This window comes from Vigna unguiculata, chromosome 4, assembly GCF_037176805.1.
Source record: "Vigna unguiculata cultivar grain cowpea cultivar isolate G323 ecotype 2 chromosome 4, ASM3717680v1, whole genome shotgun sequence".
NCBI lineage: Eukaryota > Viridiplantae > Streptophyta > Magnoliopsida > Fabales > Fabaceae > Vigna > Vigna unguiculata.
Genome location: NC_140795.1, coordinates 7,356,666 through 7,383,726, shown reverse-complemented (window position 1 = coordinate 7,383,726; position 27,061 = coordinate 7,356,666). Strand labels below are relative to the sequence as shown.

The window sequence follows — 27,061 nt, the reverse complement described above, 5'->3', positions numbered from 1 at the left end:
AAGGACTATATTTCTTCATTTTTAAAGTTTAGGGACCATAATGTATCAAAGTTTCAGACAAGAACGAATTTCAATATTTGATCAAAGTTCAGGAACATACTTGACCCATATATATATATATATATATATATATATATATATATATATATATATATATATATATATATATATATATATATAGATAGATATATATATATTTGAAAGTCAACATCTGGTAATATATAAATATATATGTTTTTTGACGTTCGGAAGTTCACAACCTTCACCGGATGTCAACATTTGGAAACATCCTTCACCGGAAGTCGACATCCAGAAGCAATTTTGGGAGTGAGATATGTTACTCGATTAAATGGTGAAAGGGCCTTTTTAGAATTTGAAAAGTGTTTGGAGGTGCAGAAAGAAATCCCCAAATGGTGGTAAACACGGGCCGATTCAAGTTGTTTTGGCTCAATTAATCAAAAATGGACACAAGGAGTATAAAGTTCTAACACATTGGGACATAAACATGAAAAACATGAGATTAATATTGGTCATTGTGTTAGAATTAATTGACAAATTAATTCTGTATGTGACTCATTTGAAATATTATGATGAGTCCAAATGTAATTTAATAAAATATAAGAACCTATTGGTTATTATGGAAAATTATAATAAGATAAAATAAAGTTCAGCTTAACTTTATGGACGTTGGTTTATAAAAGAGATTAGAATTTTGTCTTTGGCCATAAGCTTCTTTCACAATAAGCCATCAAGAAAGAAAATGTGACAGGAGAAAGAAAGGCAAAGAGATAAATTTGAAAAAGAAGGTTGAAGAACAGAGATTGAAGAACACATTTTCATTTAATTTCTTATGAATCAAGATTAGTATTCTATTATGATTTATGTATGTGAATGTATGAGAATCAAAATCTTAAAATCTTAAAATAGTTTTCTATAATGAGTTGATCATATGAAAAAACTACAAATTAATTTACATGTAATATTAGAACATGTAATATTAATTTACACCTGGTTAATTGATTAAGAATTTTACGTGAATTGAATTATAATTGTCATTGAGTGAAATTACTTGTCATTGTTATGTGAGTCAATTCCAATCATAATTAAAGTGAATTGTAAATTGAATGGTTTGATTGGAAAATGTAACCTACAAAATCGTGAATGATTTAAATTCAAGTCAGTGGTTTACATATCAGTAAAAATTAATGTTGATTTATTTTATTATATGAATAATGTATTTATAATTTGAAATGATTTGTAAGTTTTGTTATTGTTAAATTAAAATTAATAAGAATGTTAGTATGATTTATAACAATTAAAGATATTTAATTATTTGAAATCAACATGATAAATTTTGTTAGTCACCAAAGTGACCAAAATTTTAAAGTTATTTGGTTTCAAATTATTAATAATTTTATTTCAATTACCCATAGTATGGATATTAAATTATGAATAATTGATTTATGAGTTAATTGAAGTTTATTATTATAAGACATTTCAAGATCACCCAAAGGTTAATTAATTTTTATTATAATAAGTGAGCATGATTGTAGATAATTTTGTATGATTCACTAGTTTTATTTATATACCCAAAGGTAAATGATTCTAGTTTATGCATATTCTAATTATCATTAATGTTATATAAGATGATTAACATCATCATGTTTTTGTATTAGAACATTAGTATACATTGAATGATTATTTATGTGTGAATTTGTATTTATGTTTAGTTTTATGACTCAAAACATTAATGTTAGGCATGCGATAATTGTAATCTCTGTTATGATATTTTTACATTCACTCGCTACGCTTGTTCCAATAATATTTAATGAGTTGAATTTCCTTTACTGGAGTGAGCAAGTCCAATTTCACCTAGGTGTATTGGATCTCGATTTTGTCTTTTCAAGTTGAAAAGTGTTGTAAAAAACTGACAAATCACAAACAAAAAAAGGGTACTTCCTGAGACGTGTAAATTCACTACCCTTAAGGACTTATTCGTAGTGTGTTGCGCAAGCCCCCCAAGATACAACAGAAACTTCTCAGATCTTTTGAAGATCTCAGAACTAGCAAGAAAGTACTCTTGAAAGAGTATTTAACCCAGATAGTAGAAGAAAGAAATATGAGAGATAAAAGAGCTTGAAGAATGAAGGAGAAGATTGATAGATGGTGTGTTTTGGAGAGCACCAAAACCACCTATTTATAGGTGTGAGTGATGAATGGTGAAGGGCTGAAATCCATAGCACTTATGGAGAAAAATCAATGCATGGCAATAGTAAAAACAATTTCCTTACAACATACAAAAATTGAAACTGTAGCAGTGATAATTATGGCCTGTAACATTTATAATCTTTTTCAATAAAAATGATTATTTTATAACAATCCCCCACATATTGAAAAAGATAAGAAAAGAAAGATTGAAAAAAGAAAATTATGGGTCTCATAAGACATAAATGTATCAGAGTTGGTATAGCAAAGCTATATGAACCAGTCCTAGACAGATAAACTTAACACACAATGTAGTTGGTATAGCAAGCTATATGAACCAAAGACGTTTGATGTGTGTTAGTGGTTTATCAATCACAATACACCCCACAATCATTGTTGTTAATGCTGTGTTACGCTTACTAGGCCATGCTCGTGCCCGATATTCATGAGTGCTCTGAGGATCATGCCAAGATCTCATACAAGCGACCCCACTTGACACTCATATAGGTGATTTCATTAAGTGTATGTTGCAAATCATACACCACCCGTAAGGGATATGAAAATCACTAAAACTTTGTTTAAACTAAAATTCTTACACCACATATAATTTTAATTTACAAAGTTTAACTTCTCAATAATGCAGCCTTTAGCACTTTCATGCACACCATAGGAATGGACATAATTGATTTAAAATCAATTTAGTGCTATCAGAACTAACAAGTGACTTGTTTTTAAGGTTCATGGGATATCCAATCACAAAGGTTGGGTTACCATCACTTGTTTGTTTGCAAGTGGCTTAAGTCTCATTCCCCTCGATGTTTCTAAAATCATATTCCTTCCTAAGGGTTTTGTCAGGGGATCTGCTAGATTTCGTTCTGACTTCACATAATCAATAAAAATAGTTCCACTTTTTAGCAACTGTTTAACCAGATTATGTCTCAATTGTATATGTCTATTATTTCCATTGTAGTTTTTGTTTTTAGCTTTTGCTATTGCCGATTGGCAATCACAATGTATTGGTACAGATGGGGTTGGTTTCATTTCTAGAGGAATGTTTGCTAAGAAGTTTTTCAACCACTCAACCTCACTACCAGCCATTACGAGAGCAACAAACTCAGATTTCATTGTTGATCTTGCCATAATTGTTTACCTGGTTGATCTTCATGTAATCGCACCACCCCCAAGTGTGAATACATAACCACTAGTGGACTTTGTCTCATCTGAATTAGAGATCCAATTAGCATCATTGTACCCTTCTAGTACAGCGGGAAATCCATTATATTCAATGGCATAATCCATTGAACCTCTTAAGTATCTCATAAGTCTTGCTAGTGCATCCCAATGTTCTTGATTAGGACATTGAGTGTATCTACTCAGTCTACCTACTGCATAAGCAATGTCAAGTCTTGAAAAGCTCATTAAGTGCAGTAAGCTCCCAATTATCAGCTCATTAAGTACCTTACCCGCCCCATTGACATCCCTAGACATAAGTATTTTAATTTGCATCAATGAAGATTGTTTTGAAACATAGAGGAAATTTGTCTCATTTTAATTGGAAATGAAGAAGTGACATTTAATGTTATTACAGAGCATTATCCCTCAAACTTCTATTTGGTAACTGAGACAATTTTCTCTCCTAAGAGAATGTGGTTGCTTAAGCTCTAGCATGTGTATTTGAGAAAGAAAAAGTCAATTTTTATTCTCTTTCGTCCAAAAGAATACCTCTTAATCATTAGAATAATACTTAAGTGATATATTTAATTATTCAAACATTAGCTCACAACATGAGTAATAGAGAATTAATGTTAATTATTTCCTTTGGAAAAATGTTTATAAAAAAAAATGTCTCGCTCAAGCAATATCTCTCTATTATTTGATAAGCTTATACTTAAGTGTTTAGTGTACTATTTTGAGATTATATGAATGGGTGATTGTAATATATCTATTTTGGTGAGAAATTTGTGAATGCAATGAATAAGTATAAATTGAAATAGGTGATTTATTTGGGTAAGAGATGACAAATACCTGAAATTATATTTTAACTTCATTTTCTTATGATATTGAGTATTAGAATAGAACTCATTGATTAAATATCAATAGTTTAAATAATATAAATTAAAATATCATGTGATAGTTCTAACATAAGTCAAGTATTAATCTTTACTCATATTTGTTTCCTAACTATTTTATTCTTTTTCTTTTCAATTTTATCTTTCTTTCACTCTCGTTTGAATATTGTTCACATTTTTTAATTGTTTGTGCTTAAAATCCATATAAATAAAAATTCCATAAATTATATTGTAATTCTCTAAAATTTTCGGAGTACAATTTCTAAAACAAATTATTCATTTATTTTCTGTCTAAAATACATCATTGTTAATCTGTCAAACACTATTTAATACGAAGTAGTCTACATCACTCGGAAATTAAAAGTGTTACATTACAAAATTAAAGATATAAATAGAAAAGCAATAACATTTTTTAATCTAAAACTGAATTTTGAAAATCGTAAAATGATAAAAAAAAAAAATATTTTTCCTCCTTAAAGATTCATAAAACACTTCAACCATCAGTTTTTTTTTTCTCCTAAAAATCAGCCCACACGCTTCTAAATTAAATCAAGCAAATTTACAATCATTTGATTTCAAGCTTTTCCCAACCCCCGACAGCTTCGAATCAAAAGACATAAAAATGTAATTTTTAGTCACAATGGAATGACTCATGTATGAACAACAATACACATTATTACATTACCCTCATTTTATGAACACGTACAAATGATAACTCCTTAGACATAACAGTAAAACACAAATCTCAAACGAAATCTTGTTCTTTGTCTCTCTGTCTCTTTCTCTCTCCCATCCACAAAAGTTACCACATCTTGCGGGCAATACCTCTTGAAGAAGTCATTGTTACCTTAAACATTCAGAGACATCAACCTTTAATGTTCACACCCCATACTAGTGCCGATAACTTAGGCATTGCACGTGTTACACCCTTCTCTTTTCCCCTTAATACTCCTACAACCTCCCTCTCTTTCCCTTCAAAAGCTCACTCTTTTTCTCCCTTCTCTTCACCCTTTCTCTTTCTCTTTCTCCTTCTCTCTGCAACTTTTTCTGTGACCTTAACCTTCTTGCGGCAATGGCATCTGGAGCTTCCTATGCGGCATCGCCACCTCCACTGAAAAACGAGCTTGACATCGTTATCCCCACCATAAGGAACCTTGACTTTCTTGAGATGTGGAGGCCATTCTTTGAGCCTTACCATTTGATCATTGTGCAGGACGGTGACCCCACCAAAACCATTAAGGTTCCTCCTGGTTTTGACTATGAACTCTACAACCGCAATGACATCAACAAGATTCTGGGTCCAAGGGCCTCTTGCATCTCCTTCAAGGACTCTGCTTGCCGCTGCTTTGGCTACATGGTGTCTAAGAAGAAGTACATCTTCACCATTGATGATGACTGCTTTGTGAGTTTTTCTTTCCTTTTACCTTTCTGGGGGTCTCAATTTTGTTAATGGACAAAATCTACACGCATGGAAAAAACCACATCAAAGTTCTGCTTTTGTTTGCTCTTTTGTTCGATGTTATTCTGTTATTCTGTGCCCTCTAGATTACGGATTCTGTCATTCTGCTCTGTATCATTGTTATTCTCCAAATGTTTTTTCAATGTGCAACTGCTGCTGCTGCTGTTTTCTTTTTTTACTTTTTGGTCATTGCATGAGTTAGATCCATGTTTTCTGGTCTGTGATGATGAACTTCCTCTTCAAGGTAGTGAAATATTATTCTGCTCATTTGTTCTATGAATTTTGGAAGTTTTAAGCATTGTCTTTGAAAATTGCCTTTCTTCTTACAACTCCATCTGCTAGGGTGTAGTTTTTACTGCAAAAAACTACATTGGTCTATATTCCATAGTGTTAACTTTGTCTTTTATCTGTTTAATTCACATGTCAGCAGTGCCATATCTTCTGTGGACCTTGGATTTTATCAATTGATTTTATAATCATTTGTCTATACTTTTATATGATGATTAATATCTAACTTTTTCTGCTGTTACCTTTTTTAATTAAATTAAATTATTCACTAGTTTATTGCTTTTTGGCACAGGTTGCCACTGAGCCATCTGGAAAAAAGATTAATGCACTTGAGCAGCATATTAAAAACCTTCTGTGTCCATCCACACCATACTTCTTCAATACCCTTTATGATCCCTTCAGAGAAGGAGCAGATTATGTTCGTGGATACCCTTTTAGTCTTCGTGAAGGTGCACCAACTGCAGTTTCTCATGGTCTTTGGCTCAACATCCCAGACTATGATGCTCCTACACAACTTGTGAAGCCTCTTGAGAGAAACACTAGGTACATAGTACTATATAACATAGCAATAATCATATTTTGAACCTTCTACCTAACTAAAACTACAAAGTGTTACCTTAGCACATACAATTTTGATTGTGACTCTTGTCATTGTGTACAAGGTATGTGGATGCTGTCATGACCATTCCAAAGGGCACTTTATTCCCAATGTGTGGAATGAACTTGGCATTTGATCGTGATCTCATTGGACCTGCAATGTACTTTGGTCTTATGGGAGATGGTCAACCAATTGGACGCTACGATGATATGTGGGCTGGTTGGTGCTGCAAGGTCAGTTTCATTGCTTATTTTCACCATAAAATTTTTATAGGAACAGTTAAATGCATATTTAGTGATGCTTAAATCTAAATATACAATCGTTTCTCCAAAAGTTGCTGGAAATTTCAGGTCGACTCGAGATAAGACAAGTTTATAATATATAAGTGGATACAAATCTCACTTTACAAACTGGTTTTTTGAGGTTGAATTAGACTTAAAGTCTACTTCTTAACCAAATTCCCTTTAGAAAGTTGGTAAAATTAAGCAGTTATTTCTTCTGATAACATGAACTAATCACACACTGAATCAGTACTTGTTATTTCGGTACTCATCCAAGCAGAAATGTTTATGTTATAGATAAGCTCGGTAGATAGATTCCTTACATTCATACATTTAAAAAGGTATATGAATATTATAGAAAAAAGACAAATGAGATACTTTGATGATGGTGATTCAGGTTATCTGTGATCATCTGGGGCTAGGAATCAAGACTGGTCTTCCATACATCTATCACAGCAAGGCGAGTAACCCATTTGTTAACCTGAGGAAAGAGTACAAAGGCATATTCTGGCAGGAAGACATTATTCCATTCTTCCAGAATGCTGTGCTTCCAAAAGAATGCACCACTGTGCAGAAGTGCTACATTGAGCTCTCCAAGCAAGTCAAGGAAAAGCTTTCAAAGATTGATCCTTACTTTGACAAGCTTGCAGATGCCATGGTTACTTGGATTGAGGCTTGGGATGATCTTAACCCTACTGGAGCATCTAAGGCCAATGGCAAAGCATAAACAAATCTTGGTTAGCAACCATTAAAACTGGACTAGAAGTGGCACTGTTTTTCTGCTGTACTTTTTTTAAGTATTTCTTTTTGATTTACAATTAATGTCCCTTAAGTTTGCAGCATTGTTAGCTGTAATTTTTTTTTTTCACTTCATGCTTTGAGATTATAAAGAATAAAGTACAATGGTCTAGTTGTTTTCTTCTGATTTTTTTACCCTTAGTAGACAGACATCACTGCAGGACCTTATCACTTGCTAGTTCTGAAGGTAGTTCTGAAGTTCAAGTGAAGCAAGTGTTATAGGAAGAATATCAATGTATGACTCTCATTACCAAATCAACAGTGATCGAGTTTTCACACTGATATGTTCAGGAAGTTTGATTTTTCTTCTGCAATTTTTCTGCCACTCAAATCATCTCCTTTTCATCAAATGCTATAGCTTGAATTTATAAACATAAAAAAAGTTGTAACAATGATTTCCCTCTCATGAGAAGATGAAACAATCCAATTAGAGTTTAACTTCCATACGTAGACAATGTAAAAAACTTCATTGCATCAGTCAACAAAAATCATTACTAAGTTAATTATCATAAGATTCATTATGCTATCAAATTGTGATTGGATAAAAATGTAAAAGCTCTTTGCAATGTCTGTATGTAGACTATTTATTCAACCAGTTATATGAAAAACTAGAAATAACTTCCACAGCTTGTCAAACCAACTATTAATGCAGATAGAAATAGTTGCTGGTATAAAGAATTTGGAAATACTAGTTATAGAACAAGACAAGAAACCCGGTATTTTGGTAGAATAAACTTTTCAGTGTCAACTTTTTTTTTGTTACTAGTTTTCTTATTACTGCAAGAGAAAACTTTTGTTGTTGATATTATGGTAGTTTGATTTCTGGCACTGAACTTTGGTATTTCTTCTATTGCACTAATAAAACAAAACTACAGTAACACTAAAATTGATGATGAAAATTTCATTAACTTTGCATTCACATTAAAAGATTACGTAAACATTTATTGTAGTGTAGCTGCAATGGACACGTTAGCAAGTCTTTTATGTGATGTGGAAGGTTGTGACGTTGGTTTAATGTGAAAAATTGTTCTGCAGGAGCAGTGGCTAGCTGTATTTTGGTTCCACTGGATTGACATCATTGAAAGTTTGTAATAAAACTGTGTCATGTACTAAGCTTTGTGACAGAGTTAGCACTGGCAATTTATTGTGACATTGGGATATGTGACCTTAGGTGTCTGTTATGTGGTGAATCCGTATAGTTGTTGTCCATAGCTTTTGGGATTTTATTTAGTACTTAAGAATATGCCACTGTTCTGTTCTTAGCTACTGTTGTTTTACTCTCACCGACACTGATGGTGAATCTTTTAAAGAAAAAAACATAAATCAGTGTTCCTAAAAAAATTATTTTAAACAAATATGATTTCATGGAAAGATAGATAAAGTTTTATTGAAGATTTATTTTATTAGAAATTGGATTTGAGCAGCATGATTCAGGAAGTTAATCACTTCTGTCAAACTAAGTATTTGAGGGTGAACTTTTCAGAATTGTGACACTTTTAAAGAATTATTTTAACAATGTTTGAGCTACTGTTGCTAAAGTTGTTGTGAATCAAACCTTGTAAAATTAATTAAGAATAAGACAAGATTCCTTCTATTTTTTTTTTAAATCTTTCTTGCTCCAAGATTTATAAAAGAAATAAAAAAAACCATAAATTTATGTATAATAAATGTTATTTAATTATGTAAATATTTATAATCTTATAAGAAATGGAATATAAGTTTTTCTATTTGCCAAAAAAATAAGTTTTTTTGTTGATTTAAATTTTCACCTAACTTTAAATAATGATATGCTAATTTATTTTTTAATATAACATTAAAAAATATACATTTTGCTGTTATCAATTCAACATCAATTCCATTATAAACTAATTTGATTTTAACAATACTAATGTTTAGCTATTTTCAAATATATTTATGAGCATTACAGGAAAATATTTTTAATTTTTCACATCCATTTTAAAGAGAATATTAATTACAGAACATTTTAACTTAACACCGATAATTTTTCAGGTAACAATGTTTTGTAGACTCAAATCAAAATGTTGACAATTGAAACCCTATATGGTCCTCAATTAAAATAGCAGTACAATCCCCACCATTTAAAACCAACCATTCTTAATAAAACTTCAATATGAAGATTGTACATTTACATCACACTTCATGAATCTCAACAATCTTAGATACCAATAATTAATTCTTGAAAAAAACTATATAATAAATAAAATCGGCTCAATGCACATGGATTGCACCTATTCAGTGACTATTATATTTAAAAAAATATTATAATAACTACCAAACATTTTGAACATCCTTCAAGAACCTGCATACATTAAGTGTCATTACTTTTACACATGAAGGACACAGAAATATCTAGAGGACTTCAACAGCTTTTATACAAGAGGTGAAGACAGAGAATAAGTAGATCTAAACACGAAAGGCAATTTTTTAATTTCCTTTTTTATTTTGCTTTTTGCTCAAAGATTGAAACTTCAACTATAAGAAACAACAAATACATAGTCACTAGGAATAAATAATCCACACAGTACAATTTCCATAATAATCCCAAAAGCAAAAAAAAAAAATGACAAATTCTAACATCTAATTTGATGCAAGGTGCCTTAATCTTCCCTCAGCATTTTGCATACTTGTTAATTGAGAAACAAGGCACATTATCTACTTTTACTCTTTTACCTCTGCAAAATTTAGTGAAGACAAATGGATTTCTTTAGTAACCATAAATTTAGAACTCCATGACCTCTAGATTGATGAAAATAATTTCAAAACTTTTTGAGCTAAGATGTGACAGTATCTTCAGTCCTTGGCTTCTTACTTTTTGGTTCTTCGTTGTCTTCCTGATTGAGAGCTCCATTGATAGCTTCAGGACCCAAAAGAGAGACATGCTTGCTAGTAATTTGACGACCTGCCCTCAGTTTTGGACCCCAGTGTCTTTCAGGATTTGGAAGAAAGCGTGCAACTTTCTTAGCTTGAGCCTTGCTGAGAGATGATACAGCACGAGAAAAATTGGCCTGAAAAGGACAGACAAGAAAAGTTTTAGTCACCACACTACACCTGATCATAGTCCAACCAAACCATATGCCAAATACGAACCATGACCAATGTCTAAGTTCATGGAAATTCACCACATGGCCCAAAAGTCTTGCTATACAATAATTAAATAACAACGATATAAGTTACATTACACATTTCCCATGTCTTACTAGTCTCATGGTTTTGACTAAAATATGTTTAGTAACTTATTGGAAGATGTTTGTGGTGCTTAGTGCTTCATAATACTAAGTTTGGCCAAACAAAGTTTTGTAAAAACATAAGCTTTCTACAACCTCTAACTCACCCACCACAAATCTGTGCACACATCTTAGTTTAGATAAAATCCTCCTCCATGACTTGCTTGAATTAGCCACCAAATAGCACATAATAAAAATGTTGGGAAAAGGAGAAGGGTAATAACCCTACATCTTGCACGAGACCAAATCTTTAATGATTAACATACCTGTAGAACTGGTTCCTTTGCAAGTATGATGCTGCCTGGTTGATCTGCTGGCTGAGGCTTCACTGGATGATTTTTTACCTGAAGGGAGAGATAACCAATGAACAATGAGTAAAAATCCAAATCATTTCTTTATAAATTTTCCCAGCAAACCCAGGCAAAATAAATAAGTTCTACTCGTAGCGTCTTTAAATGGGGCAATGTGTTTATTTTGGAGCGTTTTATATACATGTCAGAAAAATTCGATTCTGCAGCAAAACAGACTCAACATGTAAATGAAAAGAAAAGGTTTTAAGCATGTGTGATCACTTACCCAGCAACGCATAATATCCCAAATAACATCCATGGGTGCATCTGATTTGAGCCCCAATGGATTAACATGAGTTCCAGATATACGATAGCCTGCATTGATCACTGCGGAACGGAAGATAATTGCCGATGGAGAAGTGCATTTGAGAGTTGCGCAGAGGTTGTGCAGACTCAAAAAGAGGGGAACATCAGGCAATTCCTGCAAAGAATATAATCTTAATATTAGAGTTTACAAGATTTGGGCAATCTAATTGTAACGTAAAATGTCAGTGCATGTGTCTTAAATGAACATGGAAACACACCTCTGATATTGTAGTCAACACAGCTGAAATGCGATCGTAAGCTGGATATCTGTCTTTCATAGATTTCACATCTGCTAGAATAGCAGCCACCCATTCTTGGTCATGGATAGGAGCAGACCATATAGGACCACCCATATTGAATTTTTTTCCACAGTCAGTGCATTCTTGAGGAACAACAGGACCAAAACCAGGCAAATATCTAACGCTGGTGTTCTGAAAAGGTAAAATGAAAATAAGTTCCTCCCCTCAACACGTCATGATTTTTATAGTAAATGGAAATAAGGCAATGGATTTAAAAAGCCTTGAAAGAAACAAGTAGTATAACATGACTGCCCTTTTGGTCTATGTGTAATTTCTTTAGTAAAAGGGTGTCCAATTGTAAGAACTTTATATAGATTAAATATGATTTTCCAAATATGCAAGGTGTAATTAGTGCTAACCTTGTGTATTTCTCTATTTGGTTCCTTAGTGTAGTTTTAATTCTTTGTTGCGCATTGTAATCCAGGCAAACTTCACCAGCACTAAACTCAGTATATGACATTAAATATACGAACTGAATGGTAAAAGTAACACTTCCAGACGTCATAATAGAATTGATTATCCACCACAACTCCATATTACATTTTATACTACAAATAACTATTAAAAGTTATGTAAATTGAGATGAGCTAAATGCCCCCTAAAAGTCTAGTTTTAACTTTTACAATTTTTATCTTGTTACTCTTGTTCATCCCTAGCACAAAAGATGGACAGACGAATAAAACATATGAATCCTGCTTTACCAGAGTGAGTAACTCACTTTAGAGTGTAATGTAAATAATATCAGGTCATTGATGAGAAAAATAAAATTTATAATTAGATGCATATTTTAAAAAAATAATTACATGTACATAACAAATCATACAAATGTCAAGAACAGCTTACTAAAATGACAGCAGGTCTAGATGTACAAAGAAGTTAGAAAATAGTGAATCAGAATGTATTAATGTGACAAAATAATGACAATAACAGACTAGAACAGGGTACACACCTTGGAAATGGTCCTTCCAATGGGCTGCAGGTGGAAAGAATCACAACCAGTGCACTGATAAACATATGAAAGCTTTAGGGGAGTGTTTTTCATAGCACTGGCAGAACTGCAACCAAGTATTTCCTCTTTCAGTCATGGTAAAAGAAAATTATATTTTATGTCACAATCATTAATTTGCAGACACTAACAATATTTACTGAAGGACATGATATTAAAAGGAGAGAACTTACGTATATATGCGAACAAAAACACGTAGATAAAAGTCCATCTGCACGGATAGCACAGGAACGATATACCTCTTGTACCGATTAGCATGACTCTGCAATTGGTAAGAAAGCATCACACGTAAACTTTCAAAATATAGATAGTTACTAAACTGATTCAAACTTTAGCACAATATTTTCGTCTTTCATGACTGATTGGCTATTTAACATCAATCTAGGCATCCAAATAACAGGAGGATACAAATTTAAGTATTAACAAACCCTCAAGATGTTAGGGTATATCATTATGTATTCAGGAAGTCAATGACTCTTGCTTTTACATTGCATAGAAATATTTAGCCAACTACTCGCATAATTGTTTGTCTGATTTAAATTAATATTGCTTCCAGTTTTCTTATTTACATTTCATCGGGCCATCAAATTGCTAAAGAATATAGCCTTATCCCCTGTTGTTATTCCTCTATTGGATTAATTTACTTGGCCTTATTGGTGGAGCAAATCCATAGTTCCATCACCAACATGACTAAGGGACTGCACAAATACTCTCAATCAAGCAAATTCGTAGTTAATAATTCCCATATCTAACATAGGCCTCAGGAATAAGATAGTTTATGATTCAATCAAATGGATATAATAATTTTAATGCATGCAAACAATAATTTTCAAATATGATGCACCAATTCAATATATAGGTTTTATTCTACCTATTAAAGTATCCTACCCATACTGTACCTGTTTCTTTAAGGAATTTTCAATTCCCTGTACTAGTGTCATGCCAAACCTGTATCACATTTTGTATGCGTACCTATCTTGGGGTACAATTATACAACTAGAAAGCTGCAAAGTGTATAGAACATAAAAATTTCTCCTATATGTTACTACATATTAGAAAGCATACTATAGACATGAACCGTTTGAATTGTATTTTATCATGACATCTTCTCGAAATATTACTATTCATACACAATGATTATTGGGGACATTTGTTTTGGTTTGTCGATAAAATGTCATAAATATATTAACAAAAAGGCTAGTTGTAATTTTCTGGAATTTTTTTCTAAGGTTCGTAAGATGAAGTACCAGAACAGAAAATCAGAACCAAAAAGAAAATACAACAGTTACAGCATCATTTATTACAAATAGAAAAGGAGCTTCTATGCTCGCCATTTCTGACATTTTCTCAAATGCTACCAGATGACTTCCTTTCGATGACTGTACAAGTAGCTAGCTACTAAAAAACAGTTAACCCAAACAATCCCCAAATAATAGTACGATTTTATATTGATGAGACAATCATATATCTATTGTCCTTGAAAGTATATATACCTCAATGCAAGCCAGCACAATCCTCAAAGCCATTTCATGGCAATATTTTCCTCTCAATGGGTATGATCCATATCTAGTGTGAATAGCAATTGTTAGATGTTCAGTCCACCAATCAAACAAATGCCAAAGAAAGTTTAGAGCCAATAAGAGTAATAACATTACTTTGAATAGCAGACCTCCCCATTCCCCCCACAGAGCACAGCCATGTCTGTTGCAGTACACATCAGCATACCTCCATCAACAACAGATTGGACTGCTGAATCCAGAAACACAGAAGGTGAACCATAAGGATCAAGATCAACCTGAAAAAAACAGCACACATAAAGGTCATGAAAAGCACACTTCCTCAGAAAGGTTAACACAAGTACATAACCGTAGCATCCACTTACAACATCAAATTCTTTAGGGTGGGTTAGCATATATACACGAGCATCTGCAAGATGAGACTCAACTTTTGAAACTGCAACTGAACCATTGAATTTGATGTTTCTTCTACAAGCATCAACAGAAGCTGCCAAATGCAAAAGAAAAAAAAAAAAAAACTTCTAGTAAGCATTGCTTAAGCTGAAAAATCAAAGTGCACACTAATCTCAAAAAAGATAATATCAATTGTAAATACCCAATGAGCAGACAAACCATAAAAAGGCAGAACTTTCAATGTCTAAAACCATATAATAAAATTCAAGGACAATATAAGCTTAAAAAATCATGAAGCACCTTGATCGTTGTCCACAGCAACAACCTGACCAATTCCATCCACTTCGCAGGCATATCTGAGAGACCTTAGCCCAGATGCAGACAAAGCCTGTATGCCGGCAAGAGAACAGTTATATTATACACATGATACTTGGTCTGGATTTGAATTTCAGTGAAAAATATTTAAATTAAATCAATATTGAATAGACAATAATCATGGTGTCAAAATGACGTCAAAGAGTTCCTATATAAATGAAATCTAGCAACTACACAAAACCTCAAGAACTCTCGGGGGCTTCAGTTCCCTCCGTCCTTTTCCTTCTGAAGGATTGATTTGCCCTTCTGTAGTGCTACATTCTTCAGTGACCTTCACCGAATCTTCTTCCATAGTGCTGCAAGGTTCTTCTGGAGATATCTCTTCCTCTATTTTGCATTCCCCATTAGATTTATGATCTTCTGGTGGAGTTGTGTCAGGTTCCTCCTCCTTAACCAATTCAGAAGGTTCACTATTTTCAGGTACTTTTGGAGCCCCTTTTGTTTTCTTGTACAAATGTGCCTCGTGCTCTTGCTTCCTTTTCGATATAAATGTTCTCAAAACAGCTACTGATATATCCCTGTTATTAACCTAATAATTATAAAGAAGGAAGAAAGGTCAGTCTATACTGAACTAATATTGAATTCATCAGTTCACCCCTAGAAGAAAAGGTTAATAAGCAGAGGAATCACATGTAAACATAACAAAAGAGAATGAATAATGACTTGCTCATAAAATCATACTAGTAACCATCTTAATAACCTAACCAATAACCGTCATCTCAAATAAATTGGAGAGGTTCTAACATCATCCAATTCTTCAACTTTCAACATTTGCCTATCATGAAACATACAAAAGATGTATCTGATGACAGAGGGGAAACTACAAATTTGAAGTGGGGTTTTCAGCACAAGCAATATTTCAAAGCCAAACCCCAAAAAAAAAAAAAATTTATATAAATAAAAAGGCACGCTTCATCACCTGAGTTTTGTTATAGAAGACTTCATTTTTTGCGTGCATGAGAATCTCAGCTTCTCCCTCCTTGATGATTTTGTAATCATTGAGATCTGAAGACATTGTCGTTCCTATATCATGCAAAAACAAATTCAGGGTGTGTTCTTTCTCCTCTGCTCGTTCTACGGTTTTGGAGCAGAAAAAAGACCAAACCTTGAAAAGAGAAAGTGGGTTTGTTCCGATTCTAGTTGCTGTAACAAGCTTCAATTGCAGTTTTAGAACGTGGGACTGGGTAACCAACATAGCAAGGGTTTATATACATGGCTTTCAATTGGAATAACTGAAAACCCTATTGCGAGATTTTCAATTTTTCTTAGCCAAAGGCGAAACAGTTTTTTTTTTTCTTCTTAAACCCTAACTGCATCCCAATAAATGCCTCGTGGGGTCAAAGTCAAAAAAATTACCAAAGTCGTAAATTACAGAAGCGAGTCAATATTATAACATTCTAATATAAATTATCGGTAACATCTTTATTATACGCATATTTTAAATATTTAAAAATAATAATTAAAAGAGTAATATTAAAAAAGCATAAAGGATATATAGTTATATATAATATAGATATAATTATAAATAAAACAAAATTTACTAATCAAAATAAAAAATATTGTAAATAATATTATGAGTAATTATCTAAATTTGAAAAATAATTACCAAAATAATAAAAGTGATTTATTATGTAATTATTTAAATTTAAAAAAGTAGTTATTAAAATGATAAGATTGGAAAAGTAAAAAAGATAAAAAAATATATTTCTTTTATTTGAATTTAAAATGATAAAATTAAAAAGTAGAAAAAAGATACTCAAAAGGAATATCTTTTTTATTTATATTAGCATAATCACGATCACTACTAGGAATGTCAAAAAAGTCTGTACCCGCGGGTATCCGCGGATAAAACCCGTAACGAGTAGGACATGGATATTAAAAATGGATACCCGTTATCCGTGGGTATAGGTATTTTTGATACCCGTATGTTAACGGGTGGGTACGGATATCATAGTATCCGTACCCGTGGATCCTCGTACCCGCTAAACTTTAATTCACAAAAAGTACCCTCATATATATATATATATATATATATATATATTAGTAAAAAACATTTTAGTCAAATTTTTTCTAAGTTGCACATCTTATCTTCTGTCTTTATTCTTCAAATTTCAAGTATTGGTACTTTATCTTCTTCCAAGTACACGCATTGACATTCTTCTCTTTCCTTTATTTGATATTTGAAATTGGGCATATACATCAAATCCTAGATAAATAATGACGTTTATGGTATGCTTGTTGTCAGATGATGAAATCAAAATAAGAATACTTGACACGTGGCAATTGAGGTTTATTATTTGTTTATTTTGATGGACTTTTTGATCAAGACACTAATTAAAGAATTTTAATTGTGTTGAATGTCATTTTATATTTACTTTTATAATTATTTGTACTTGTGTGAACTTGAGTTTATTTGAACTTTATTTAAAATTTATGACATTGATATATTTTATTTTATTTTATTTTATTTGAATTTATGATTAAATATTTGTTTTTTAAATAATTTTGTAAATACCCGCGGGTACCCGTGGATGCCTGCGGATATGAAAAAAATAGGCAGATACCCGCATAATGGATACCCGACGGATATGGATACGGGTACGGGGCATATATTTATCTAGCTGGTAGGGTACGGGAGAGTTACTACCTGTACCTTACCCACCTCGTTGACATCCCTAATCACTACCGCATATGTGTGTAGTCACTTTTTAAGTATATATGATATATTAAGTGATGATATTATAATATTAATAAATTAATATATATATATATATATATATATATATATATAAAGTAAATTTATATGTATTAAAAATAGGGTTAAATATGTTTTTGGTCTCTTAAGTTTAAGTAAATTTTTGAATTAGTTCTTCTTCAAAATTTTATATTAATTTAGTCCTTCATCTTTAGAAATGCGTGAATTTAGTCATTCTTACAAAATTTTGTTAAGTTTATTTGACATTTTAAACACATTTTATGATAATATTTGAGTTAACATTGAAGCTAAAATGTGTCATGGTGTAAAAAATTCAAATACTATCATTAAATGCGTTGAAATGTCATATAAACTTAACAAAATTTGATTAAAAGAATTAAATTCACGCATTTTTAAAGTTAAAGGACTAAATTGATCAAACATTTTGAAAAGAGACTAATTCCAAATTTCACTAAAACTTGAGGAACCAAAAACATATTTAACCCTTAAAAATCAAGTGGAATAAACGAGTAAAAATAGATAAAATAACTATTAATGATTGAAGGAGAACGAAAATAACGGTTAAACTAGTTTTATAAAAAAAACATGTAAAAATAATTATTCTTCTTTAAATAAATAATTATTGTAAATTAGGAATAAGTAGATGTGTACAAAAAAGAGAAAATCTTCTTTATATATAACTAGTCTAAGCACAAGAGCTATCGTATCGGTGTGTATGCATTTTTTTTAAATATATATGATATTATATTAGTAGATGATGATATTCTAATGATATTAAGTTAATATATAAACCAAATTTATATTTATTAAAACAAAGTGAAAAAAAGATGAAAAAATAATTGTCGATGAATAAGAAAAAAAGAAGATATAAGATAGACAATTTGATAAAGAACATGTAAGAGTAATGGGTTAATGTTTAAAAATTTAACAAAATAATTATGTTGTAAAGGATAAAATTGAAATTATGAAATATATATACAAAAGATGGAATCATGTTTATAAATTACTAGCGTAAACACACGTGCGAGTGTACACAATTTTTAAATATGAATCATATTATATTAGTAAGTTATCAACAAAATAAATTTATATTTATTAAAAATAAAGTGAAATGAATGAAAAAAAGATGAAAAAAATAATTGTTGAATAGGAAAAAAAAGAGAAAGAAGATAGACAGTTGTATAGAAGACATGTAAAAATACAGTTGTATAGAAGACATATAAAAATAACTGTCAATTTTTAAAATTTAATAAATAATTATATAAAAAGGGTAAAATTGAAATTATGAAATGTGAACAAAAAAAAGACAATCATCTTTATATATGATTATAGATTATAGATATATAATTATAGATTATAGATAATAAAATAGTAATATATATATATATATATAAAAGAAAATTTGGTGTCATTTTTTTCACTTTTACTTTTTAAATTACTGTTTTATTTAAATTTAACTAATTTTTTAAATTTAAGTATTTTTTTTTTAAATTTAACTACTTTTTAAAATTAAATAAATAAAAATAAAAATTCATTTACTAAATAAATAAAAATCAATTGTAAAACAAATAAAAATATTTATAGTTAAATTGTAAAAGTTAGTTATATGTTTTTATAATTAGAATTTTATTATTTTTTGTTACAAAAAGGTGAACATACGTGTGTGCATGTAATAGTCTATTACATCTATTACATATTAAGAAAAGAAGATACCACAAAAATTACTACATTACTCATTTGTTTTTATTGACACATGTCAAAAAAATTAGTTTTTTCGTCATTTTAAAACTCTGGTACAAAAGGACCCGGGTTCAAATCCTACAAAAGTCAATTTGTTTTTATTTTTTCATTTATTTATGATTTCAGCTATAATATTAATTATGTTATGAAATAAAGCGAATAACATAGAGAATGACGACAAATAATAGAGAAGAGAAGAAACAAGAGAGAATAGAGAATGATAGAATAGAGAGCAACTCATGTGTGTATTATTATTGATAGGAAGAGTCATATTTATAGATACAACATGTAATCCATAAAGGAAACAAATCAACCAAGTTAATACAAATATTTACATAAAGAGTAATGAATCATATGAGTATCAATCATATGAAATCATATGAGTAAGTGTATCAAATCAATGGACAATCATTAATTCATAACAAATTATAAATAATATTATTATTTGTAATATTTTTATAAGTATTAGTATTTCTAATTATTAATAATATTATTACTATAAATATTATTTATAGTGATAGTAGTAAATTATAACAAATCTATTACATATTAAGAAAAGAAGATACCACAAAAATTACTACATTACTCATTTTCTTTTATTGACACGTGTCAAAAAAATCAGTTTTTTCGTCATTTTAAAACTCTGGTACAAAAGGACCGGGTTCAAATCCTACAAAAGTTAATTTGTTTTTATTTTTTCATTTATTTATGATTTCAGCTATAATATTAATTATAAATAATATTATTATTTGTAATATTTTTATAAGTATTAGTATTTCTAATTATTAATAATATTATTATTATAAATATTATTTATAGTGATAGTAGTAAATTATAACAAATATTAATATTATTATTATAATAATAATTGTTATTATTATTATATTTCACTATTATATATTATTACTATTAGTATTATTAACATTATTAGTGGTAAAGTTATTACTCTTATTTGTAATATATAATATTATTATTATTATATATTTTTGTTAGTAATTACGTCTCAATTTTTATTAGGTTATGATAAATTATTTTTTTGTCTTAAACTTAAAAAAAAAAGGTATATTGATAAATATATGATTAGTTTAATGTCATTGTTGATGTTCATACCCATTCAAATTTGAAGGATTTGTCCACCATTATTGAATTATGTCAATCTTTGATAAAAACAAACAAATTAAAGATATTTTACTTGATTGATTGTCTAATTCATTTTATTTAACTCTTAATGTTTCATTTTCTACAACGAAGATTATCAAAACAAAATTTGGAATAAGATGAAAGATGAATTTCTTGAACACAATATGGTTATTTACATTCAAAAAGGAATAAATGGAGAATTTTATTCTGAAAAAATTATTGATGAGTTCAAAATTTTTTACTATAAATTATTTTGGCTCCTCCAAAATTATTGGTCAAGATCCGTCACGGGTTATTATTATTAACTATAATTAATAATCATTATTACTATCAACTATAAATATTATTATCATTATTATTAATTATAATTATTTTTATTATTATATTACTATTATTATTATTATTAATAAGAACTATAATTATTATAATAGTTATTATTATTATTATTGTTGTTTTTATTATTATTGTTAGATACACATCTTACTTTTACTTATTATGTAGGAATCATGTTTCGTTTACTTGTCATTTTTATTTGTTTTGTTGTTCCTTTATCTTTCAATTTGAACAATTATTTCAATTTAAAAAAAAATTGATACTAAAATTAGTAAAATAATAAAATTGAAAAATAATTCTTTTATTATAAATAATTATTTAAATTTAAAATTTAATAATTAAGAGGATAAAATTGATAAAATAAAAAAGACATCAAAGATGTTTATCTCTTTATATATTAATTGTATTAATATTAATATTATTATTAGTAGTAGTAGTATTAGTATTATTTTTTTTATCACTACACGATATTATTATTATTATTATAACTAGACACATATTTTACTTTTATTTACTACGGGATCATATTTTAATTACTTATTTTTTGTATTTGTTTTGTTATTCATTTTATCTCTATATCTTGGTATTTCTTGAATTGAAAAAAATAGTTACTAAAATTAGTAGAATGATAAAAGTGAAAAATAATTTTTTATTATGAATAATTATTTAAATTTAATAAATAATAATTAAGAGGATAAAATTGTAAAAACAAAAAAAGGATATAAAAAATGTGTAACTCTATATATTTAGTTAGTGAATTATTATTATTATTACTATTATTATTATTATCACTATGGGATATTATTATAATGGTATTATTATCACTACGAGATATTATTATTATTATTATAATTACACACACATCTTAATTTTATTTACTATGAGATCATATTATAATTAGTTGTCCACCTTAATTGTTTTGTTGCTTATGTATATTTTTATATATAATTATAGATTATTAGTATGTCAACATTAGCCTTGGTATTTGCATTGACATTGCATAAAAATTATTATTATTATCATTTGTTTATTATTATTATTATTATTATTATTATTATTATTATTATTGTTATTATTGTTATTATTATTATTATTGTTATTATTGTTATTATTATTATTATTATTATTATTATTATTATTATTATTATTATTAGCTCTAATTATAATAATAATAATTATTATTATTGTTAACTATAAATGTTGTTATTAACTATAATTATTATGACCAATATTACTACCAACTATAAATATTATTATTATCATTATTAACTATAATTATTTCTATTATTATATTACTATTATTGTTATTATTACTACTATTATTATTAATTAGAACTATCATTATTATAATAGTTATTATTATTGTTTTTATTATTATGGTTACATACACATTTTACTTTTACTTACTATCTATGAATCATGTTTCAATTACTTTATCCTTTTATTTGTTTTGTTGTTTATTCATCTTTACATTTGAATAATTATTTCAATTCAAAAAAATAGTTACTAAAATTAGTGAAATAATAAAACTGAAAAATAATTTTTTTATTTTAAATAATTATTTAAGTTTAAAATATAACAATTAAGAGGATAAAATTGAAAAAACAAAAGAGGAGACCAAAGTTGTTTATCTCTTTATATATGTAGTTGTATTATTATTATTATTATTATTATTATTAGTAGTAGTATTTTTTTTATCACTACGAGATATTATTTTAGTGTTATTATTATTATTATTATTATTGTTATTATTATTATTATTATTATTATTATTTTATTATAGTTAAACATACATTTTACATTTATTTCCTACGGGATCATATCTCAATTACTTGCACTTTTTCTTTGTTTTGTTGTTAATTTTATTTTTATATCTGTGTAATTATTTGAATTAAAAATATAGTTGCTAAAATTATTAAAATGATAAAATGGACAAATAATTTTTATTATGAATAATTATTTTAATTTAACAAATAATAATTAAGAGGATAAAATTGTATAAACAAAAGAGGACACAACAAATGTATATCTCTTTACATATGTAGTTATTGTATTATTGTTATTTTATCATTACGATATATTATTATAATGATATTATTATTATTATTATTATTATTATTATTATTATAGTTAGACACACATTTTAAATTAATTTACTACGGGATCGTATTTCAATTACTTGTCATTTTTATTTGTTTTGTTGTTAATGTATATCATTATATATAATTATAGATTATTATAGTTGACATAAGTCTTAGTGTTAACATTAATATTAATATTTATAATATAAATATTATTTTTATTATTATTATTACTATTCATAATTGTGTTATTATTATAAGTGTATTTTTTTTTTAATTATAAAAAACTTTGTTATACTAAATACTTTTGCTAAATATAATTTTAATCTTTTAAAATTTTTAAAATTTAAAATTTATATAATATTATTATTATTAGTATTTTTAATGGTTAAATAAATATAATAACAATTATATTATTATTTTAAAAAAATTGAAATAAAAAAATATACGCACAGATCATAGACTATTATAATTATTTCGTAAAATCAATTAATTATATTATATTGTGATATCAATTCTATTTATTATATTTAAAACTGAAATTATTATTGCATCACTTAGATTTACTAATTACTTTAATAACAACATTTACAACAATATAACTTAATTTTCATAATATTTAATTACATAATACTTTCAATATTTTATTATTTTAATATAAGGATGGTAACACGATGCCGCAAAGACAAGTTTCACTATGCCATACTGATCCCCATCAAAAAAATTCATCATCATCCCATACTCAACCCAACGGGTATCAAACTTTTGTCTCATCTCTATGCTCACAGGATAACAGGTATATACTTGTACTCATATCCATACCAACTTTCTTACTATTTAAATATTAATTAATTAATTAATATAAAATAATAAAAAATTATGACAAATGAAACATAATATTATCAAATATTCAATATTAAGATAAAGTTCAGTTTTAACAAAATATCTTTATATACATATTTTTAATGAAAACAATATAAAGCAGATCTTTAATTCATTATAGAACCAAATCCTAAAGGTGTATGCTCATGTATAAAAATACATTCATGTTGTTCTATCAGAGAAAGGTAAACTACCACAAAGGAAATTTGATCATAATGCCACAGTTCAATGTAAATTCATTTTAATAATGACATTGATAAATCAATTACTTTATCGTTGCTTCGTCATATGCATATATTTATATATGTAGAACTCACATGGATATACATTTCAATGATATTTGTAAGGCTCAATTATCTGCTCTTATTTTTAAGGGTTGCCCTAATTAGTTTGATCTAAAGACTGATTCATAGGGTGCCAAGGCCCCTAAAGTAGCCAAGGTCTCTCATTCTGCACTCAATTACCAAAATCAGTGCTCTCACTCTTCCCTTCTTTCTCCACAAAAGCTCTGCTAGGGTTTGGGTCTTACCCTTCTTTGCGTTAACTCAACTCCATTCTTATCCATGTAAGTTGATTCTCCACCGTACCTTTTTCATTCTCATCTTTGTCATCATGATTCTAACTAGGGTTCACCATGGTAACCCATTTTGAATCCATTCCACTATTTTACAAATCGTGAATCTGCTCCGTGGTCGATAGTACTCACTTGCTTGGGTGTCGGAATATTCTGCTAGCTTTTTTCAGGTAAGGGAAGCTAAGGTTTATGTATTTAAAGTTATTTTTCCGATTTTTGGTCTGTTTGTATGGCTGTGATGCTTGAATGAGGCTGTAGGTCGAATAAAAATGTATGGTGTGCGAGTATGTTTGATTGATGTGACGCTACTCTTTTTCTACATTGCACACTTTTCGTAAAATGAATATTCCTACTGCGTTAACCGTTGGATCGAGCTGAAATTTTAACATCTTATCCTTAACACAAAATTCTTGACTTTGACCGGTCGGATCTTTAATTGGAGCTCTGTAGTGAGAGAAGTTTTTATCGCAAGGTCACTGTAGTTTGGTTGTTGACAACACTGCGCACTTTTCGTAAAATAAAAGTTACTACTTCTTTAACCGTTGGATCGAGCTAATATTTTAACAGTTGATCCTTAACACATAGTTTTTGACTTTGACCGGTCCGATCTCTGTAGGAGAGAAGTTTTTATTGCAAGATCACTGTAGTTTGGTTGATGACAACATTGACCTTTGTTGCTTGTTTGGTGTACAATTTTCTTTATAGTTATTCAATTAAGTTGGTTCTTGTTTCATTTGGTTCTTGATTTAATCATATTTAATTTGAATATAAATACAAAAATTTCCTGAGCTTTACACAAGCTGCAGTTTTATTTCTAAAATCCCAAAATCGTTTGCATAATGTGATGTTAAGTTGGATTGCTATGTTAAAGCATGAGATGAGTGAATATGCATGAGTAAAGATGGTTTATGGGTAGTGAATGATGAGTTTGGCATGATCTTGGTATGGAATATACATGAATGGTTGGTTATATATGTGGTCATGAATTTGGTATGAATGAGAAAATCTATAGTCTGCGATGAATGAGTTTAACATGATTTGGATATGCTACATGTATGGCTGGTTCCATGGTTTGAGAATGATGAGTTGGTATGTATTTGACATGGAATAAGAGTGAGGGTTGGTTATAAAGGTTGGCATGAGACTTATATGCATGACAAGTATTAATTGGTTTATGGAATATGAATCGTATGTGGTTAGGACGTAATTCCATGAGCCTCTAGGTGAGACTTCATGGTGGTGCCTCAGTTGGTCGGGACGTAATTTCATGACCCTTGTTAGTGGGAGTTAGGGATGTCAACGGGGCGGGTAGGGTACGGGTAGTAGCTCCCACGTACCCTACCCGCTGGATAAATATCTGCCCCGTACCCGTATCCATATCCGTTGGGTATCCATTTTGCGGGTATCCACCTATTTTTTTCATATCCACGGGTATCCACGGGTACCCGCGGATATTTATAAAATTATTTAAAAAACAAATATTTAATCATAAATTCAAATAAAATAAAATAAAATACATCACTGTCATAAATTTTAAATAAAGTTCAAATAAACTCAAGTTGATACAAGTCCAAATAATTGTAAAAGTAGATATAAAATGACGTTCAACACAATGAAAATTCTTTAATTAGTGCTTTGATCAACAAACTCACTTTCTCTGATTAGTTCCTGAAAAATAAACAAAATAAGAAAATAATAAACCTCAATTGTCACATGACAAGTATTCTTATTTTGATTCCATCATTTGACTACAAGCATACCATAAACGTCATTGTCTATATAAGGTTTGATGTATATGCCCAATTTCAAAGAAAAGAAAGAGAAGAATGTCAATGGGTGTAAGTTTAGCGGGTACGAGTATCCACGGGTACAGATACTATGATACCCGTACCCGCCCCGTTAACATGCGAGTATCAGAAATACCCGTACCCGCGGGTAGCGGGTATCCATTTTTAATATCCATTTTCTATCCGTTGCGGGTTTTATCCGTGAATACCCGCGGGTACGAATTTTTTTGACATCCCTAGTGGGAGTTCATGGTGGTGCTCTATCTATATAATTTGGTTAGGATTCAAGATAAGGTTACATCTTAACACTCTAAGGAGTTAGTTAGTCTCACCTAGAGGGGACTAACTCTTGTGGTGAGAGTAGCAGAAGGCCTGAAATTCATTAAGGGCTAACCTCGTGTGTGGGGGTTGAGACATTGTAACACTTAGCTCGGGGGTGAGCAACTCGGTAGAGCAGGGAAATCCACCACAAGTGCAAGCATCCGCTAAATCCGACTAAATTATATATATCCGGATGAGTCTTGTCTGAGTCTTAGTGTATTGTTTGCAAGTCATAACATGATGGGTTGACATATGTATCTTGAACTATGAAATTGTATGTAACTGCATGATAAACTAT

The 27,061-nt window shown here is 29.4% G+C and overlaps 2 protein-coding genes across 4 annotated transcripts; one reads left to right on the top strand and one right to left on the bottom strand.

Moving 5' to 3' along the window:
• The first annotated feature begins 5,146 nt into the window (after positions 1 to 5,146).
• LOC114180989 (UDP-arabinopyranose mutase 1-like) lies at positions 5,147 to 7,982 on the top strand. Its single transcript, XM_028067297.2, has 4 exons — positions 5,147 to 5,676; positions 6,314 to 6,564; positions 6,684 to 6,852; positions 7,298 to 7,982. Exons 1-4 carry the CDS (start codon positions 5,347 to 5,349, stop codon positions 7,625 to 7,627), a joined length of 1,080 nt encoding a protein of 359 aa, XP_027923098.1. The 5' UTR covers positions 5,147 to 5,346; the 3' UTR covers positions 7,628 to 7,982.
• A 2,210-nt stretch (positions 7,983 to 10,192) lies between these two features.
• LOC114182182 (tRNA (guanine(26)-N(2))-dimethyltransferase 2-like) lies at positions 10,193 to 16,489 on the bottom strand. Of its 3 annotated transcripts, none has more exons than XM_028068982.2 (13): positions 16,295 to 16,489; positions 16,109 to 16,212; positions 15,371 to 15,718; positions 15,115 to 15,202; positions 14,787 to 14,908; positions 14,560 to 14,699; positions 14,398 to 14,470; positions 13,078 to 13,166; positions 12,848 to 12,953; positions 11,818 to 12,030; positions 11,520 to 11,714; positions 11,210 to 11,287; positions 10,193 to 10,724 (listed from the first exon to the last, which is right to left on the bottom strand). In XM_028068982.2, the coding sequence occupies exons 2-13, from the start codon at positions 16,202 to 16,204 to the stop codon at positions 10,491 to 10,493; spliced, it is 1,782 nt and encodes a 593-aa protein (XP_027924783.2). In that variant the 5' UTR covers positions 16,205 to 16,212; positions 16,295 to 16,489; the 3' UTR covers positions 10,193 to 10,490. The 3 variants fall into 3 exon arrangements, with proteins under 3 accessions (XP_027924783.2, XP_027924782.2, XP_027924781.2); XM_028068981.2 differs by having other exon boundaries at positions 10,193 to 10,391; positions 10,529 to 10,724; positions 16,109 to 16,478; XM_028068980.2 differs by lacking the exon at positions 16,295 to 16,489 and having other exon boundaries at positions 16,109 to 16,282.
• Between the last annotated feature and the right edge of the window lie 10,572 nt (positions 16,490 to 27,061).